General features: G+C 46.9%; 1 protein-coding gene across 2 annotated transcripts in view; it reads left to right on the top strand.

The window, feature by feature from the left end:
* FANCD2 (FA complementation group D2) overlaps window positions 1-20,731 on the top strand; it is a 1,050,809-nt gene that overhangs the window by 583,573 nt on the left and 446,505 nt on the right. For both annotated transcript variants that reach the window (XM_085625116.1, XM_085625117.1), the window contains exon 33: window positions 4,397-4,507. In XM_085625116.1, coding sequence (XP_085481242.1) covers window positions 4,397-4,507 — 111 coding nt within the window. The remainder of the gene's footprint in view (window positions 1-4,396; window positions 4,508-20,731) is intronic.

Below are 20,731 nucleotides of genomic sequence, written 5' to 3'. Positions count from 1 at the left end.
AAGTCACTTTTTCTTCTTTACCAAGGCGTCCTGGGCTACCTAATACAGCAATTGCAAATGGTACAAAACGCTGTAATTCACCATTTGATTAAACTTCCCAACCATGCCGCAATCTCCCACTCCCGTAACCAATTGCACTGGCTACTGGTGAAAAAAAGAATCATTTTTAAAGTGTTGACTGTGGCGCATTCATCCTTTTTTAAGGCTGGTCCTAAGTGCCTGTCTGAAAATTTGCTTAAATTTTGTCTGGAGGAGGCTGGCTTAGTATATGGTGCACACTTGTTTAAGTGATGAACCTTGCACTAATCCAGACAACTCTTATGGTGATTTTAGTGGGCTTTGATAACCTTTGAAAGCTATCAAAGTGATAGCTGTGGAGAGCAACCTTCAGGCTTATTTTGAAGGAGTGTAAAGCAGCTTATTTTACCAACTTTAATCAAGGGTACAAATTAAATGAAAAAGAACCACACAGTGTTTTTATAAAAATAATTCTTTGTATTACACAACACTCACTGACACATTGGTATATCTCGTACCTGGAGATATCAGCACAATACACAAGAATACTTTGCAAGAATCAGGTAAGTAGCACTAATATACACTGGGCTCCAGGGGAGACCAAACCATAAATTAAGGAAGTGGAATACGAACTGCAAAGGAGAACGGGACTTGGACCAGAAAACCCAGAAGTGCCAGGGGCACAAGGAACCACCCAAGGTAAGTACCCAGGAACCCCACAGAGTCTGTGTGCAGAGTGGAAACACAGCTGTGTGTCCAGTACAAGTCAATGGAGAAGTCGTGGTTGCAGTTTCAAGGACAGACCCTTCCCGGAGGATCCTGAAGAAACCCTATGGAAGACAAAATGCTGGAGAGCCACACCAACTGTGGATGCCCCAGGAACCATGTTACCTGCACCAGTGAAGTCAGGTGCATAGGGTGAAGTGATGTCGGAACCTGCCATAGACGACTTCGAAGTAAATGCCTCTGGAGAAGACGGTGAAGGAGTCCTGTAGAATTTAAAGGTGGAGCATGGAAGTAAAGAACCTGCAAGCAGAGGGGACTGAGTCTATGCCACTCGGAGGTGACCATGAGGCACGGAAGCACGATGCCTACCGATGTCAGGAGGTTCTGTAGAGTTGGTGATGACCTTGTCGCTGCAGCTGAGAGGACCAGACAACACTGAAGAAAACCAGGATCCGGGCACAAGCTGTCGGTGTCTAGGTGGTCAGTGTCCAACAGGAGCACTAATAAGCCTTTTATTTTAGAGTTTTATATAGCGCGAACTAGACCCGAGACATCGGGTATCAGAGTGCTTTACATGAGCACCAGTTTTATAACAGAATTACACATTCATTTTTGTTAGGCACAGGGAGATTAAGTGATTTGCCCAGAATCGCAGGATGTTGAGCATCATTGCCGAGACTCAAACCCGGTTCCCCAGCTCCGAGGTTGACCGCTCTAACCGTAAGGCTACATCCTCTCCCTTGGTAGCTGCATCTGGCTTGGAAGACAAAAAGGAGCAAACGTTGGGAGCAGCAAGGTCCAAGGGACTTACCAGGAGCTGTAGAGTCAAAGCCATTCCCGAGCAACTAGGCGAGCCCACTGGAGCAGAAGAAGATCCTGAAGAGGACCCACAGGCTGAAGGCACAGGAGTCGCAAGAGGACCTCGAGCAGCTCACCAAAGATGGAGGCCCACGGTACAGAGGATGCAGTGAGGACACTGACCCTTGAAAGAGGAGGTGCAGGAGCTTCTTGTAGCTCGAAGATCTCTGGAGTGCAGAGCAAACCAGCCTTGGCAACGGCAAGTCGACGCGGTGCACAGGGGTTCGTCCCAGCAGTTCCAGCAAGGGATACTGGCCTCAAAACTGCAGAGAGGACAGGTCAGGCCTTGAGGGAATTGCAGAACCACCACCTGTGTTACTGGGCCTTGGGAAATCAGTAGGACGACAGGAGCAGCAGACCGGTCAGCTTCGTTGTGGTGGCTGCAGATGCAGGGGAGTGACTTCTTCACTGCAAAGCAGATTACTTCGAGTGTCCTTGATACCCACGGGTCTGTTGAAGAACCTGAATAAAACACAGATGACGAAGAAGTCTTTAAGAACAGCAGGAGCAGGAGAAGTCTTCCTTGGTGCAGTCTCAGTTTCAGTCGAAGTCCCATGAAGTCCAAGTGACCAGACGGTTGAAGAGCGACATCGTTTCAAGGTTGAGTCCTGTCCCAAGACGAATCTGAGGACCCACCCACAGGGGAGCCCTTAAATACCCTAAGGAAAGGGTTGGAACGACCTTGTGTCCCTCCCAGATGAGGGGATGAACAGAAGGGAGGATTCTACCTTGTCCTTTGTCCAGTTTTGCGCCAGAGCGGGATCCAAGGGTTCCTGAATGGGTTCAAAATGGAGTATGCAAAGAGGGCACCCAATGTGTCCTTCAAAGCAGTCTGGTAGCGCTGGCAAGCGTCCCCACCCCAAACCAATAACTCCTGTATGGGAGGTGGTCACACCTCCCTGTGACAGGAAACCTATTGTTCTACTTTCCCACCTCCAGCTTGTCTCAATAGCAGGAGGGCAAAATCCTGTCTGTGGTCGGCATCAGCACTAGCTTGCTGTCAGACCATGAGAGGCTGTTACCAGGAATACAGGGGATCCCCTAAGGAGCCCCCAGTACATGGGATCATACTTCCAACACTGGAATCGGTGTTGGGGTATGATTGCAACATGTTCGATACCAAACATGACTAGGTTCGGTGCAGCCACTATATAGTTGGACATCTCGTAATGACTGATGACTACTATATGTCTAAAGGGGCTGATCACACGTACAAAGCCTGTAGAATCGACTCTGGGGTTTGTAGGGGTGTCCTGCTCATAGAGGGGCACCTTCACACTTGTAACCAAGCACCCTGCCCTTAGGACTGAAGAACCTGCCATAGGGGTGACTTATAGGTTTTAAGTGCAGTGACCTCAGCTATATGAAAACTTATATCTGTCGTTAGAGGTGCAAGCACCAACTCACACAGGCTGCAATGGCAGGCCTGCAGTCACCGTTTGAGTGGACTCCCATGGGTGGTACAATCCATGCTGCAGCCCATGGGAGACCCCTGGTGTACCTTTGCCCTGGGCACCTTAGTACCATATAATAGGGACTTGTAAGGGTACACCAGTAGCCAACTGTGGAGGTACCGAAGGGGAGAAAACACATTGCTGGGGTCTTGATTAGCAGGATCCCAGCAGACTAAGTCAAAAACACACTGAAACCAGACAAAAAGTGGGGGTAACCATGCCAGAAGGATCCTATCTTCCTAAACTGTCCAAAAAGACCTTTGCGTTTACAGTCTGCCTAGTTGCTGCCAAATGGAAGAAGTAGGGTGGATCCGCCTGCTTTATTTTGGCAGCCAAGTACTGGAACAAGCTCCTTCTTCCACTCAGATGTTTCCCAGAGAAAAACTTATTTCGAAAGCAACTGAAATCACATTTGTTCAAAATGAAGGGTGGTTAATTTTCTCCTTTTTTTGTCTGCCTGCATTAGTGCTGTGACCCTTTCGTAGTAGTTGTGCGCTTTAGAAATTCATTCATTCATTCAAGTACAAACATACAGATGTTATACAAGTTTGATGTTTAGATCACAGTGATACCTTTGAGCTGTTTGTTGGAAAATTAGTTTGAAGTTTCAAATGGAAATTCATATAAAGTGGCACGAGTTAATCACACGTATATCATCATAAATTGGTCATTTTCAGCATTAGACTTTACTCAGTGAGTATTGGCAATGATTGCCAGGTACTTGTTAGTGCATTTCGGTCACCCAAGATCCATGCACTTTCTCGCTATAGGGTATAAATCGATTGCACTTGCTTAGAATAAAGTTTAGGTTTTGTGTACTGTGATTGCCAAACTAAATATAACTATATTTCATCCGATTCATTTCTCATAATTTAAAGCTGTGCCTCCCTGAGAAAAATCTAATTCCCTACCCATCAATATCAAGAATTAAGTGTGTGGACGTAAGAGTAACGTTTGTTTCATTGCTTTTTAAGTTGAAGAATTCTACTTAAAATTTGAGCTGGAAAAACTGATGGTCTTCCACGAAAACTAGCAAATAAATCATTTTGCTTTTTGGATGATAGGTTTATGTAAATGCATTTTTGCCTATATTCTCTCTCTTTTGTGTATAACACCATTCGTCTCATAATATATTGCAAATCATCTAGTTGTCATTATAGGATAAGTGCTCATCAGTTTACAGTACAGAAGTATCTACACTGAACTTTTTCTATTGTTTACACTTGTTTTCCAGTAGTAGTGAATCTGGTAAAGTCCCCTTATTTAAATTAATGTTTTTCCTACAATATACAAGAAAAAAAGCCAAATGACATTTGAAACAAATATGTTTTCTTTCTTAGGAATGGATTCTCTCTACATGAAAATCGTAAGCTGTGGAAGTCAGCCATCGGGGTCTTTGCAGGACGTTTGAAAGAAAAGGAAGCTGAACATTCAATGGAAGAATTGGTTAGGTAGTGTATGCACTTGAGATAGGATTTTAGTAGTTGCGGTTCAATGTAGCATGTTCCATATATGTTGCTTTTCTAGGCATACTACATAACCGTACGCTTTGTTTTCTTTAAATGTTAGCTGAATGGCATAGTGTTCGAGGCATGTGTGCTGTAGATACACATGCTTTGCATACTCCTGCCCTCTAGTGTTGGTTCGGGTCCGGATGTTTGCAAGTTGTTTTTCTTCTAAGAAGTCTTTTCCAGTCACGAGGTAAGGTGACTCCTCCTTTCGGTGATAGTGCGCATGGGCATCGACTCCATTGTTAGATTGTTTTCTTTCCGCCTTAAGGTTTTGACATGTATTGCAGTGCTCCGATTCGAAACCGTCAATCGGGATCCCTTAATGCACAATTCACTCTACCCTCGTCGGTTTTGTTTCGATCGCGTCTTCCACCTTTTCATGTCGAAATTTATGAAAACTCTAACTATTTAGTCGGATAAACTTCAACAGCGGCCTTCATGGCTAGATCGTTTCCTCGGTCGACTTCTAACTGAAACCCAGCGTTGGGCCTTCTGCCGATGGAACAGATGCCACTTTAATTCGGTCCTCGATGCCACTCCAAATATCCGCGCACCAGTTTAACGTCTGTAACCTCTGTGTCTCCCCGGAACATAGGGAGGAAGACTGTGACACATGTCGGTCATTCCGATCCAAAAAGACTCGTCGGACTCGACAAAGAGACATGCAGCGGCAGAGTATCGAGGGCACCCCTGATATCTTTGGGGAAGATATCGAGCAAGAAGAGATGGAAGCATCGGCAGTGGAAGAAGAAGAGGCCTTCTCGCCTACAGGCAAGCGAACTTGAATCCCACAATGTTCCACTTGAACAGGGTGCTGTGAGTGTCAAAGCCCCTTTACACACCAAACCAGTGTCCAGTAAACAAAAGGCTATTGGGCCACCACTGCCATCTGGCCACGGTAGGCACCGAGACTCTGATTCCAATGCTCCCCCTTCCGGCTCTGCACCGAAATAGCAAGTAAGCCTTCCAGCTCGGGCCTGAGATGATATGCCTTCGGTTCCGAAACATCTCTGATCGAAAGAGAAAAATGAGAAATTCAGCTCGGCACCAAAACAAAAAGACGCTCCCTTAAATCTACTGGAGCCGACTTTGGAAAACAATTAAGGAAAAGCTGGATCCCAAACAGAAGAAAATCCATATAAATCCTGATACTGGAAACATAACAGCTAAACCAGTAATACCTTCAAAAAGGAAGGAAGACCCAATACAAAATCCCTCTCAAGAGAAAAAACGACATGGCTGCCAGACTTATTAATATTCCTCAAATTCCTCCACTTTCTTCACCATTACCTATTATACCAGATACAGATCTTCTACACATCACACCATCAGGTTCTCCTAACACAAATCCTAATATAGGAGAGGATGACAACAATTATAATCAGCCACCACATGATCCTTGGGATGATTATAATATAGATCCAACTCAGGATACAGACCCTGATCTTTATCCAGCAAAACCTTCCCCTCCTGATGATAATATTGCAGATCAGGAATTAATTTCTAGGGCAGCCAATTACCACCAAGTGCCTTTACACAAAGAAGCACTAGAAGAAGATTTCCTATTTGAAACCCTAGTTAGCACACACAAAAAACACAAATGTTGCCAATGCTAAAAGGTATGCTGAGGCATACTGATGATATTTTTAAAGACCCAGTTAGAGCACGTATACTAACTCCTAGGGTGGACAAAAAATATAAACCCCCACCATCTAACCCAGTTTTTATTAGTGGCCAGTTGCCTTTGGATTCGTTAGTGGTCTCTAATGCCCGTAAGAGGGCAAATTCAGAAACATCAAGAGAGGCACCACGTCCAGAAAAAGAATCCAAACTGATAGATGCATCAGGGAAAAGGTAGCTGCTCTATCAGCCAGCCAGCCATTGGCATATTGCTAATACACAAGGTCTGTTGTCCAGATACGATTGAGCTCACTGGGATGAGATGGAAGAATTACTGCAATATCTCCCAGAAAAACACAGAAAGAGAAGGGAAACTTTTTTCCAATTCCTCTATCAGGTGTGAATTAGATGAAGCAGACACTGCAGCTAGAGGAGTCAACACTAGCATTCTGCGTAGGAGACATGAATGGCTCAGAATTTCTGATATCAAACCAGAAGTTCAGCAAACCATTCTTAATGCCCCCTTTGATAAAGAACACCTCTTCAGGCCTCAAATAGACCATCCCTTGAAAAAATGAAAAAGGATATCGAAGTAGCAATATCTGTGGGAGCACTTCAGTCTCCGTCTACCAGGGGTTCCTTTTAATAATAATAATAATACTGGAGCTTGTAAAGCGTGACAGCTACCTCAAACAGAGGTGTCCCGTCGCTGAGGCAGCAGGCATTGCGCGCCAAACGGCTACGGTACTAACAAACCATCCTAATCCGTCTTCCAGGCCTTTCGGAAACAAGTTTCTGAATTATCCTGTCAGAGATTCCCTGGTAGGGCATTCCACATTGTGGCCGTTCTAACTGTGAGCACTCTACCACCCAGACATGCTTTTGTAATGCAGGGAGTAAACATCAAATTTAGAGAGTTGGACCTCAGCGCTCGATTTTGCATGTAGGGACAGAGTCTTTTCTTCAGATAGCCAGGACATTTTCCATTGAGGGCCTGGTAGGCTAGAGTCATGGCCTTAAATATAATTCTTTTATCTACTGGGAGCCAGTGGAGCTCATGTAGATGCGGAGAGACATGGTGTCAAAATGTATTTGGGGAGGCCAAGATATAAGCCATTTGCGTAGTCTAGCCTAGATGTTACAGTGGCATGGACTACAGATTTCTGGCAGTCTTCAGGTCAGAAGTGTAAAAATTTCTGGATATTTCTTAGTTTACTAAAACATGTAGCGGAGACCTGCTGAATTTGGGCCGAGAAAGAGAGGTCAGCCTCCCATCTCACACCTAGATTTCGGATATGTGTGGCGAGGGACAGCGGAGGACCCATTTCTGGCGGCCACCACAGATCTGAATCTTGATCTGGCACTGGCCCTTACCAAAGAGCAGAACTTCTGTCTTCCCCGCATTGAGTTTTAATTTGTTTGTGTTCATCCATAGTGCTATGTCTCGCAGACACCCTTTAAAGTTCTTGAAGGCATCTGCCGTCTGCTCCTGAAAAGGAAAAACCAGCTGGGTGTCGTCGGCGTAGGAAATCTCTTTCGCTCCTTTTACAGAGGAGACTCCAAAACTAACACCAGAGATGCGACTACATCTTCATACAAGACACAAACACTATCATCCCCTTCTAGAAGATTCTATAAAAGTGGATATAGAAGGAGCAATTTTAAAGGAAGAGGTAGAGGTACACCAATACGCACCTCCCAATCCACCAACAAGCAGTGACTTGCTAATACTCCTTCCCGACCATTTATCACCTGTTGGGGGAAGATTACAATAGTTTCTTCCCATTTGACAATCAGTGACCACAAACAAATGGGTTTTGGATATTATCCAACATGGTTATTGCCTGGAACTTTCCACTGTTTTTTAGAGTGCACTCCATATTTCTTTCGCCATTCTATCATTTTAATGCTCCAGGCTCAAATGTTTGGCATTCGACCCTGGTATGCGCTCCGCCCATGCACATGAATATCTTAAACCAAGCTCCAGCCATGTCTGGCTGAATGAGCACCAGGATGCACAGCTCAAAAAGTCCATTGTCATTGAAATTACAAAAACTTTTCTTTATTCAACTTTTGTTCCAATCTTAATTCAATTTATGTTCCAGTTTCATCTTTTTTTTCTTGTTTCAACACGAACACGCTGTAATTCACTGCGCTACATAGCAGATAAAAACCCAGTGCATTTCAGGCATGAACGCCCTTCCCCAAAGGTAACTATAATGTAAAACATGCCATCGGTATCATCATACAATAGCTTACATTCAATAACATCAGCAAAATCATATAGCCATACACTTTTAATCCTTCAAATGGAGTGTTACATTACAGTGAAACTCCCTAAATTGCTAAAAATAAAAAGAACCCATGCATGCATCCAAATGAAAACGTCACCTAGTATGTCTTCACAAGAAGTCCGCAGCTGTGTTCCTGCAACCCCCCACAATATCCCCGCTATTGGAACTTAACAGCAATACTCCCAATATTCCAACACGTAATCCTCAAACAAGAATTACAAGCTCTTATAGAAAAAAAGGAGCTATAGAACCAGTTCCATTACAACACCAAGGATCAGGAGTTTACTCTCTTTACTTCCTAATCCCCAAAAAGGACGGGTCTTTAAGACCAATCTTGGATCTCAAACCGTTAAACCTATACAAACTGTCAAAATACTTCCATATGGTTACCCTTCAACAAGTGCCTCCACTTATACATCCGGACAACTTTATGTCCACACTAGACTTAAAGGATGCATACTTCCATATTCCTGTTCACCCACTACATCGCAAATATCTCAGATTTGTGATAGCAGGAAATCACTGTCAGTTCAAAGTACTTTCATTCAGAGAGACTGCTACACCCAGAGTATTTACAAAATGTCTAGCAGTAGTAGCAGCTCATTTTAGAAGACAACAAATTCATTTCTTTCCATATCTGGACGATTGGCTCATCAAAGCTAACACACAGCAAAAGTGTTTACGACACACTCAAGCTACCATTAACCTTCTCAGTTAATTAGCATTTACAGTCCGTGCAGAAAAGTCCCATCTTCAACCCTCACAACTGCAACCAAATCTGGGAGCAATGAAAAACACTCCCACAGCTCTAGCCTCTCTCAATACAGCCAGAATACAGCTTTCAAACTTTATTACTACAATGTCAAAGCAACCAATACCTAACCGTGAAAACTTTCATGCAACTATTAGGGATGATTGCATCATGCATTGCAATAGTACCTCACGCAAGATTATACATGCATCCTCTACAGGAATGCTTAGCACGTCAGTGAAATCAGTCACAGGGTCAATTAACAGATCTAGTGTTGGTAGACAGCCACACTCATCACTCTTTGTAGTGATGGAACACACAAAACCTATCTAAAGGGCAGCCCTCCATTGACCCATTTCCACAAGTCGTACTAACAGAAGACACATCTCTCACAGGTTGGGTTGCCCAACTCCAGCATCTAACAATTCAGGCTCTCAGGGACAACAAACACAAAAGTCTCCACATCTTTTATCTGGAGCTTCTAGCTGTATATCTAGCACTGAAAGCTTCTCAGCCTCACCTCATAGGGAAAGTTGTCTTAGTCCGGACTGACAATATAACAGCTATGTACTATGTACAAAACCGGGGGGGGGGGGGGGGGGGCACTCTCTACAGTTGTCACGCCTCTCTCAGACCATTTGGCGTTGGGCAATACATCATAAAATTCATCTTCTGGCAGAACAACTTCCAGGCATGCACAACCATTTTGCCGACCTCCTCAGCAGGATGCGGCCACAAGTACACGAATGGGGAACTTCATCCCCAGGTTCTCCTTCTATACTTCCAAAAATTGGGATTTCCGCAAATAGACCTCTTTGCCACAGCAGAGAACTTGAAATGCCCAAACTTTGCCTCCAGATTCCCACACCATCTATCCAAAAGCAATGCCCTATGGTTGAAATGGTTTGGGATATTTGCTTATGCTTTTCCGCCTCTCCCTCTCCTTCCGTTTCTGGTTCAGAAACTTAGGCTGACATCATTCACACTGATTCTAGTGGCCCCACATGGGCACGTCAACCATGGTTCAGCACACGACTAGAACTGTCAGTGGTTCCACACCAAAAGCTGTACCTCACTTCCAGCCTTCTCAAACAGAACCATGGAGCAATCAGACATCCTAACCCAATGGAGCTCAACCTAGTGATCTGGCTCCTGAGGTCATAGTTTGGATACCTAAACCTTCCCCCTGATTGTAAGACAATTCTTAAATAAGCAAGAAAACCTCCCTCTAGAGCATGTTATGCAACAAATTGGAAAAAGTTTGTTATATATTGTAACAGCAATACATTTGATCCGCTAGATGCATCTATACAAAATATCATTTCTTATCTTTTGCAACTGCAGGGAGCTGGCTTAGCCTATACATCTATTCGACTAACTGCACCTGGCGGCAATAGCTGCATATCTGCAAGACAGACAATATTTATCCCTATTCCAAGTTCCAGTAATCAAAGCTTTTATGGAAGGCCTTAAAAGAATAATACCACCCAGGATACCACCTGTACCTGTATGGAACCTTAACATTGTTCTCGCAAAGCTTATGGGCCCGCCTTTTGAACCAATACACAATTGTCCATTACAATTACTCTCATGGAAGGTTACCTTTCTAATTGCTATCACTTCATTGAGACATGTTGGTGAGTTCCAGGCATTAACCTTAGAAGAACCCTTCTTTCAACTTCATGAAGATAGAGTGGTTCTTTGTGCAAACCCTAAATTCATCCCTAAAGTAGCTTCTGTTTTTCATATTAACCAATCAGTTGAATTACCTGTGTTTTGCCCTTAACCTGATTCGGTAGCAGAAAGGGCTCTACACACACTTGATGTCAAAAGAGCACTATTGTACTATATTGATAGGACAAAATATTTTATTAAACCAAATCAACTTTTTGTTGCGTTTGCTCCACCTCATAAAGGAAATCCTATCTCTAAATCTGGTATTTCTAAATGGATTGGTAAATGTATTCAAACTTATGTTAAAGCAAAAAAAAAACGTAAACTATACCTCCTAGAGTGCATTACACTCATAAAATTGGAGCGTCTATGGCCTTTTTGGGTAACATTCCTGTAGCTGACATACGTAAGCAGCAACATGGTCTACACCACACACTTGCAAAACATTATTGTGTGGATGTATTAGTAAATCAACAAGCCAATGAATGCCAAGCAGTGCTAAAAACACTTTTTCAAACAACTGCAACAGCCACTGGTTAGCCACCTCTTTGGGAGAACACTGCTATATAATCTATGCAAAGCATGTGTATCTACAGCACACATGCCTCGAATGGATTATGTTACTTACCCTGGAAGCATCTGTTCTTGCTATGTAGATCTGTAGGTTCACATGCACCCTCCCTCCTCCCCCGACACCTGTGGTTGTTGCAGTTCTTATTATAAATTTATTTTTGCAGAGTTTTATATAGTGCGAGCTTGACCCGAATCGGGTATCCGAGCGCTTTACATAGCACCAGTTACGTTACATCAAAACACACATTCATTTTGGTTAGGCACGAAGAGATTAAGTGATTTGCCCAGAATCACAGGATGTTCAGCGTCATTGCCAAGACTCGAACCCAGGTCCACAGATTCGAGGTCGACCGCCCTAGCCGTTAGGCCAACTCCTCTCCCACATTACATACTCATGAACATCTCCGTACTACGCTTACTTACACCATTCTCACCCTCTAGCGGGAAAACAATCTAACGATGGAGTTGATGCCCATGCGCACTATCGCCAAATGGAGGAGTCACCTTACCTGTGACTGGAAAAGACTTCTTCGAAGAAAAACAACTTGCAAACATCTGGACCCGACCAAACACTAGATGGCAGGAGTATGCAAAGCATGTGAATCTATAGCTCTACATGCTGAGAACAGATGCTTACAGGGTAAGTAACATAATCCTTCTTAGGTACCTTTGCACCTAGTATTTATTTATTACTAAACCAAATTTTATTGATTTTGCAGTTTATACAAACAAACTGTACAGTGCAAGCAATAAAGTACATATTAGATAAAAAGGGGCAGATAATACAGTAGAAAGATGGCTGTTTATGTGTTAGTGCCAAAGTAAGGGCACACCATGCAAAAAGTACAGACAACCCTTATTGGTTTACAGGGCTTAAATTAATAATCCCAAGTGCTCTATTTGTGGTGGTGTGGTTGAGCAGTTTAGGCTTATCATAGCGTAGTGTTAATCATTTGTTGTGCACACAGAGTCAATAAATGAGACATACACTCAAGAAGAAACTCGAGAACAATTTACAAAAATAACACAGATTTTTATGTAATTCTAGACACCAAGGTCATCAGAATCAGGTAAGCACTTTCGGAGTTATAGATTTTTGTAGAAGTAGAAAAATACAATTGAATAATAGTTCTGAGGTATGAGCCTCGAATGCAGTAATGTTATCCTATGGGAGAAACTTACACTGCATAGATGTACTTGCAAACGATTTTGGAGGGTGCCTTCTAGGACTTAAGGTGCTTAGGGTCCAAGGTCCAAGAAACCACTAGCAGTTCGGTTTTACCTGTTCTGGTGTGTCTGGGTGCAGAGGTGCTGGTCGCACCTCTGCACTTTAACGTCTGTGGAAGAAGTACTGCAAAAGAAAGTCTGCAAGTGGGGACTTAGGGACAGGTTTCTCAAAACCCAAAGGGGGCCCGGCTTTTGAGGGTTTCTGGAACACGGGGACACATTTGATTCACGGGAGCCCGGGCTAGGGGATTTGGATGCGGAGGATTTTTTGTCTGGCAGGTCGCAGTAGTTAAAGGCTCTCACTTGGCTACGGCTACCTAGAGAGGTAGAGAAAACAGGACAACAGGGCCACCCTTGATGAAGACCTCGTGGATCCTGAACTCCCTCAACAGCAGGTCAGTGTCGGCGGTGTCCAAAATTGACACACAAGTCTTGGTAGTTGCAAGGGCTCTAGTGTCGAGGGTATTGGTGCTGAGAGGCTCCGGAAGGGTCGGCGTCTCGAGACTTTGTGAAAGCGATGGGTCTGGCCTCTTGGACCCACAACCACGTCTTCCTGGCGGCTTGCTCCCTCTGTGACCCCGCTGGCTAGCAAGACGAAGTAAAGGATCAATTCAGTCGGTGCCTGCAGATGCAGGGGGATGACTTCTCCACTCCAAGTGAGATGCTGCTTGGTTGTTGAAGGTAAGCACAGTCCTCCAAGTGTTTGGGGAGACTGTTCATCTTCTGGACAAGTAGGTCTTTGTGATTGTCCTGGTGCAAGCAGCCAGACAAGGTTTGAGGCCGATTGCAGTGCAGGACCTCTGTTCTCACAACTCCGGCTCTTCTTTGTCTTTCCTTCTGTTCCCAGTAGACACAGCTCAGTTCCTGGTGTCAGGGTGACCCCTAAATACTGAATTTAGGGGCATTTAGGGGAGTGTAGGGTAGTAATGGGCTACTTACCCCTGGGGTGACTACAACCCCCATATTACCACTTCTTAGGGAGAGTGGGCATAAACCCGACCCACAGTTCCTAGTTTCACCAAATTTAAAATGGTGAAACCCTTCCTTGGCTATCCACTTCAGGTGGCCCACCTTAGGAGTGTGCTAGCCTTAAAGTGTGACACACCTTCTGACTAACTAATTTCCCGCCTGCTCTGGTGCCAAATGGATCCCAGGGCAGAGGGTGATGTTCCCCAGATGAGGGGGGGAAGCTGTTGTTGAATATCTAAAGAAGAAAAGGCTTTGAAGCCTCTGGCCTTCCCATATTAATTCACTACCCATCCTGCTGGAGGAGGTGTGAACACCTTCCAACTGAGCAGACTTTGTTTCAGGCCTCTGAGAGCGCTGTCTCTTACCTACAGGGAGTCAGAAACTCATGTATGGTGGCAGGCTGGGTGAAACCAATCAGCCAGCACTCTAGAGGACTAGAAGGTTTTCAGGGGGACCTCTAAGGTGCCCCTGGGTGCATGCCATAATAAATCAAGCACTGGCATATGTACAGATTTATTAAGACAAGGTGTTTTATAACAAAAAATACTGGTTTCAGTGCAGCCATCATGTAGCTGGGTAACTCGTAATTAACAGGGCCCAGTACTAGTCCTAAAGATGGCTGCCTTATCACTTGCAATATCTGGCAATGGAGCCAGACATTACAGGGGCCCATCTGCTCATTCAGGTGTTCCCTCACATATAATATAAGGCACCCTGCCTTAGGGCTCTAAGGCCTATTGTAGCGGTGACTTACATATGGTATATGCAGTGTACATGGCAGTGCCATGTTGTGGTGTGCACCATTTCACTCATCCCACAATGGCGTGCTACATGCAGTTTTGATGTGGATCCCTTTGGGTGGTGTAATACATGCTGCAGCTCATAGGAACCCTCTTTAGTACCCATGTCCTGGGACTTACAGGGATGCTAAAGTCCTTGGCAGTTGGATTACAATTAGACATTTACCTTATTTTAAGGGAAAGAGCACTGGCAGCCTGGTTAGCAGGGAGCAGTGTACTTTCAGTCAAGAAGCATCAGTACTAGGACATAAAGTGGGGATGACCGTGTCAAAAAGGGGCACTTTCCTACAAATACACTTTATCACAATTTCTCCAATCCATAATAGTGTCACAATTTGCCCCAAATGTTCATGTATTTGTGAAGATAGCCCTGTCCTGCATAGCTGGATTCTTCCTGTTTCACACACCACTCCATGGCAGGCCGCCAAGCTGCCAAGGAAGTCGGGTCAGCAGAGTTCCAAGCTCGAGCTAGTTCCCTTTTCGTAATCAAGGTACCCAACCCAAATGGGGACCGAACATCTCTGTAATCTCCCAAGTTTTCTAAATGGTCCAGGGGACCAATGCCGGAGGAGTAATAGGTTTCTCCAAAATGTGGGAGAGGATGGTAAAAATAAATGACCAGTCCTTCATGATCAAAGGGAATTTCCAGACTGCATGAAAATTCTCTCTCTTCTGAACACCTAAAACATGAAGTTGAAGGATTCCTTTGTGCCAGCCACAGCCTTAGCGGTGTCGGGTAGGTAATGTGCCGCTATTTTATTTGCATACCCTGAGTCTCTAGGAGATCGCAAGTGCCTGTGGTGCCATCCTAGTGTCCTTCCAGTCGCTATTGTTGAGGGAGCCCACCCATGTTTCCCATTTTGCTTTTCATGGCTCAAAGAGGTTCGGACAGTTAATGACCAGAAATGTATGGATGCAGGGTATACCCCCTTTCCCCTAGGCTCCACGAGGAGTTTGAACTCCAAAGGGTTGTACTCTAGAATGTCGGCCAGGCAGTCATCACAGGACATCAAAACATGATGGAGCTGCAGGAATTTATAGAATTGGGAGTGGTGAAGTTTAGACTCCACCTGAAGCTCCTGGAATGACCTTATGTGAGACCCCTGCCAGACATCCCACAATCTTGAAATGCCAATTAGGTTCCACCAGCCAAAGCCCTCCAAACTGGTCACCTGCCCATCCCAAAGCCCCCTCCAGAAGAGGGTCCCCAAGGTGGGCCTCTGGTCCCACCCCATCCAGTGCAGGGCCTACGTGCAGGCCAAGAACACTGCTTTCCGAAACTTCAGGACTGAATGAGGGATGGAAGCTCTGTACATCACACCCAGCAATTTGTTGTACCCCATGAAGGAGACCCTAGTATGGGTCTTCAGGTTCACATAAAATCACTCGGTCAGATTACCATATGGAAGGCCCAATCATATAGTGTAGTAAATTAGATAATTTTGCTGGTTGCTCCGCCCCTCCGTAAGAAAGCCTTTTAGCTATAAAGCTCTATCTTGCACCAGCATGTATTGGTCCGAGTAATGTAAAGAACCTTTCCTCACAATTTCCAGGTGTATTTTCATTAAATATGACCATGATTTGGTTCGGACTAATAAAATTCTAGATTGCTTCAGTAGGTCTACCTGTTCACCTTCCACAGCAGTTATTTTTATAAGAAATAATACAGATACCTGCACTTTCAATTTCCGTTACACATTCATACCATAAGCAACCGAAGTGGATGCTGTAACCTGCCACATTTTTTCTTAGTACATAGTCGAAATCATGCCTCTCACCCAGAAGAAAAACTCAAGTATTGTACTGATTTCCCTCATATCTTTTTATGTTATCTTTTTATGTTTTTGAGGCCAACCCCTGGCCTTGTAAACCAGTAGATTTAATAGCCTGCACTCGTCCATGCCCACTTTCCATTTAGTGATGCCTTGGACTTTGTTTCCTACAGTTTTTTCTATGTTCCATTTTACTAAAACAGGATCCCAAACCTCAGTATGCTTTTTCATTAATATTAGGCAATAAAGCGTTTGGAAAGCCTATCTGAATGTTGACGGTGATATGTCTACACAGTATTTCTGCAAAGGTACGTCATACTGTGCAATAGAAAAGCCCATCTGTTTGAGAACTATGACAAGCGGGTGGGGAGCCTCGGCATTTGGTAATAGACTTGATGTGGATATTTCAACTTTATGTGGCAGTAACTTATAGATTTCTTTCAGTGCCATCAAGGTAGCTTGCCACTCTGTATCCTCAAGAGAGTGTAAATCTAATTCTCAGGCATGCTTTGGACCTTGAACAGTATCAGGTATACGAATACTTAGTAAGCATCTCCTCAAAGGTGTTCATGTTTGGCAACACAGAGATATTGGTTAATCTGAAAGAAACACGTTAGTGATAGATTCCTTACCTTAGAATTACCCCCAGGCATCAAACTGGATCCGGAATGTTTTCGTCAGCAGTACCCCTGCGCGTTGGAAGGTGGCGTCGTGGGGCTTCACGGCCGTCGATGGCGTCGTGGTCGCCGAGATCACGTCGCGGCAGCTACTTAGATGCCGCCCTCGCGCCCTGTCAGGTATTTCTTTTTCTGTGCCATCAGGCGCAGATCCGGAGAGAGCGGTACCCCCGGTCACTTTTTGACTGAGTTTTTGGAGGCCTTTTTGTCTCTATTTTTCGAGTCGATCGACTCCTGGTGCAGTAGGGATGCCTGGCTTCAAGTCCTGTGGGGACTGTCATCGCATGATGTCGGTGACGGACCCGCACTGCGTGTGTCTTTACTGCCTGGGGCGCGACCACGACTCCAAGTTGTTCTCTGACTGCCTGGCCATGGCGCCGAAGACTTTGCGGGAGCGATTCCGAAAGTTGCTTGAGGTCTGGCAGTCAGCTCCGCAATGCGCCGCTCAAGGTCTCGGTCCCGTGGGAGGTCGAGGGACCAGTCACAGAGCCACCACCACCATCGTTCGTCGGGATCGAAGTCTTCACACTCTGGGTCAGGTAAGACAAAATGTTCCAAGGAGTCGAAAAGCGCCATCGCTCTCCGGCTTCCCCCGCCCGTCGCGGCTGAGGGTGCGGGGGGTGCCTCCCCTGCGGCTCCGGCAGAGCCTACGCAGTCGCTGTCGGTCTACCTGCCCTTCTCGGGTCCGTCAGCGACTCTGGCCCAGCTGCAGCTGCTTCGGGCCCGACTGGGGGTCCTCGCCCTTTACTGTCCAGAGGCTCCGGCATCGCTGTCGGCTCTGGCCCCCGGCACCGCAGGGCCCCTTGGAACCAAGCCTGAATCTCTGTCGACGCCGGTTGACCTTGTGACACCTCCACCGACCCCACCTCCGATGTCGCCTGGCCAACTGGATGATGTCGTCCCTGGTTTCAGCCCCGATGTGGATACAGCGCCGGAACGGCGATGCTTAACGCCGATGGGGGATTGCTATTCCTATGTCCAGCCTCCTTATTTTCGGCCTGTTCATCAGCCTTCGGAGGAAGGGGAGGACTGGGAGGGGTTTGAGCACTCTCTCACAGCACAATGTGAGTTTGACCCGGACTGGGTAGAGGACCTGGGGAGGCCAGTGGTCTTCACACCTCTCCTGACCTTGGCACGCTAACTCCTCCTACAGTCGCTACGGAGGAGGGTGCGAGATATGCAGTGGTGTTGCGTAGTGCAGCAGAGGCTCTCCACCTCGAACTCCCTACAGTGGCCATCAGGACTAACCTCCTGACAGAAGTGCTTCAGCCGGCGGCTACTTCTGCGGAGCCACTGCTGCCTTTTAATGATGCACTTTCAGACGTTCTTTTGGACACCTGGTCCAGGCCCAACACAGGGGCTCCTGTGGATGGAAACGTGGCCCATCGCCCGACCCCGGGCGACCCCCTTTTCCTTTACCAACACCCCACCCCTGAGAGTTTGGTTGTCCAAGCCTCTGCGTCCCCGAGCGTATTCCCTACCGCACCACCGGACAGGGAATCCAAGAAACTGGAGCATTTCGGTAAGAAGATTTTGTCTTCTGCCAGTTCAGGGCTGCGGTCTGTGAACACCGCATGCCTCTTGTGCCGTTATTCCCTCTCTGTGTGGGATACGGTGGCACGTGTGTTGCCTCAATGTTCGGAGGAGGCCCGGACAGTGCTCTCTCAAGCTATTACTGAAGGGAGGGATGCAGCCAAGTTCACGATTCGTTCTGGCCTTGACACCGCCAAATCGCTGGGCAGGGCGATTTCCACGACAGTGGCGCTCCGTCGCCACGCCTGGCTGAGGCCAACTGTTTTTTCTGGGGATGTCCAAAACACTCTGATGGACAGGCCCTTTGATGGCATTTGCCTTTTCGGCAACAAAGCAGATAGTGCGTTGGAGCGCTTTAAGGACTCGCGGGATACGGCCAAGTCCCCGGGCCTTTCTGGCACGCGCCCTTCTCCGCCTGCTGCTTTTTGCTCCTTTCGTGGCCACGGAAGGGGCACCCCGACACGTTTGCTTCAGAGCCACAGGCCTGCGCAGCAACAGTCTCAGCGGGGCCGCGGACGTGGGTCGCGCTGAGGCGGGTCAGGGGGCCAGCTGGCCAGTCAGTCCACCCCGGCCACCACTGCCTCCAAACCTTCCTAGTCCGGTGTTTCAGGCCCATCAAACGCCAGAGGGTGGCAGGATTCGCCATCACCTCCCCCACTGGTGCACCATCACTTCGGACAGGTGGGTTTTACAAATAGTCCGAAGGGGCTACTCCCTCCCCTTCGAGACTACCCCTCCAGCCATGCCAATACCACTGCATGTCGGGGGCTCATTTGGCACTTCTTCAACAGGAAGTCGCGGCCCTCTTGGCCAAGGGGGCCACCGAGCACGTTCTGACGCCAGAAGTGGGACGTGGTTGTTAATCCCACTACTTTCTGGTGCCCAAGAAGGACAAAGGTCTGCGTCCTATCTTGGACCTCAGGGACGTCAATCGCTTACTCCGGAAGGGGAAGTTCAAGAGGTTGACTCTGGCTCAGGTCTTGTCTGCCCTCGTCCCTGGAGACTGGATGGTAGCGTTAGACCTGCAGGACGCATATTTCCACAGTCCCGTCCTGCCGGCCCACCGGCGTTACCTACAGTTTACGGTAGGCCACAAGCACTTTCAGTTTACCGTGCTCCTCTTTGGCCTTACCAGCACCCCTTGGGTGTCCACGAAAGTGATGGCGGTGGTCGCAGCTCATCTGTTCAGATCGAGGGTTCCAGTCTTCCCCCTATCTTGACGACTGGCTGTTGAAGGCGGGCTCGCCCCGGACAGTCGTCTCCCACCTCCAGACTACGGCCGACCTCCTAGATTTGCTGGGGTTCTCCATCAATGTGCCGAAGTCGGACCTGATTCCCTCTCAGAAGCTCTTCTTCATCAGAGCAGTTCTGGATACAACACACTTTCGGGTCTATCCTCCCAAACGGCGAGTCCAGGATATTCAGGCTCTGATTCCAATCTTTCAGCCTCTATCCTGGGTTTCGGTCAGGATGACACTGAGGCTACTGGGCGTCATGGCCTCCTGCATCCTGCTGCTCAATCAAGCCAGATGGCATATGCGGGGTCTGCAGTGGGACCTGAAGTTCCAGTGGGCACAGCATCAGGGGAACCTGTCCAATAATGTCCAGATCTCTGAAGGCACTGCACAACAGCTGCAGTGGTGGCTCACGAACCAGCATTGGCTCAATGGCAGATCCCTCTCCCTTCCCCAACCAGAGCACACAGGGGTGACAGATGCGTCCCTCCTGGGATGGGGCGGCCACATAGGAGAGGCGGAGATCAGAGGCCTCTGGTCTCCGGCGGAGTCCAGGCTCCATATCAACCTTCTGGGGCTCCGGGCAATCCGATTTGCATTGAAGGCATTCCTTCCCTCTGTCAAGGGGAGAGTAGTGCAGGTGTTCACAGACAACACCACCGCCATGTGGTACTGCAACAAACAGGGTGGGGTGAGGTCGTGGACCCTATGTCAGAAGGCTCTGCGCCTCTGGACATGGCTTGAACATCAGGGCATTTCCCTGGAGGTTCAACACCTGACAGGTTCACTGAATGCCAGGGGGGACAACCTCGGCCACAGGTGCATGATGGATCACGAATAGTGTCTTCACTCGGACGTGGTGCAAGGTCCTTTTCAACAGTGGAACGAGCCTTGGTTAGATCTATTCGCCACCGAAGAGAACGCGCAATGTCAGCAGTTCTGCGCGTTGGAATTTCCAAGGCGGCACTCGCTCGGCAACGCTTTTCGTCGCGAGTGGAGTTGTGGTCTGTTGTACGCCTTTCTGCCTATACCACTTCTT

The sequence above is a fragment of the Triturus cristatus genome, chromosome 9 (genome assembly GCF_964204655.1).
Source record: "Triturus cristatus chromosome 9, aTriCri1.1, whole genome shotgun sequence".
In the NCBI taxonomy this organism is placed as follows: Eukaryota; Metazoa; Chordata; class Amphibia; order Caudata; family Salamandridae; genus Triturus; species Triturus cristatus.
This window is presented reverse-complemented; position numbering and strand designations above follow the sequence as displayed.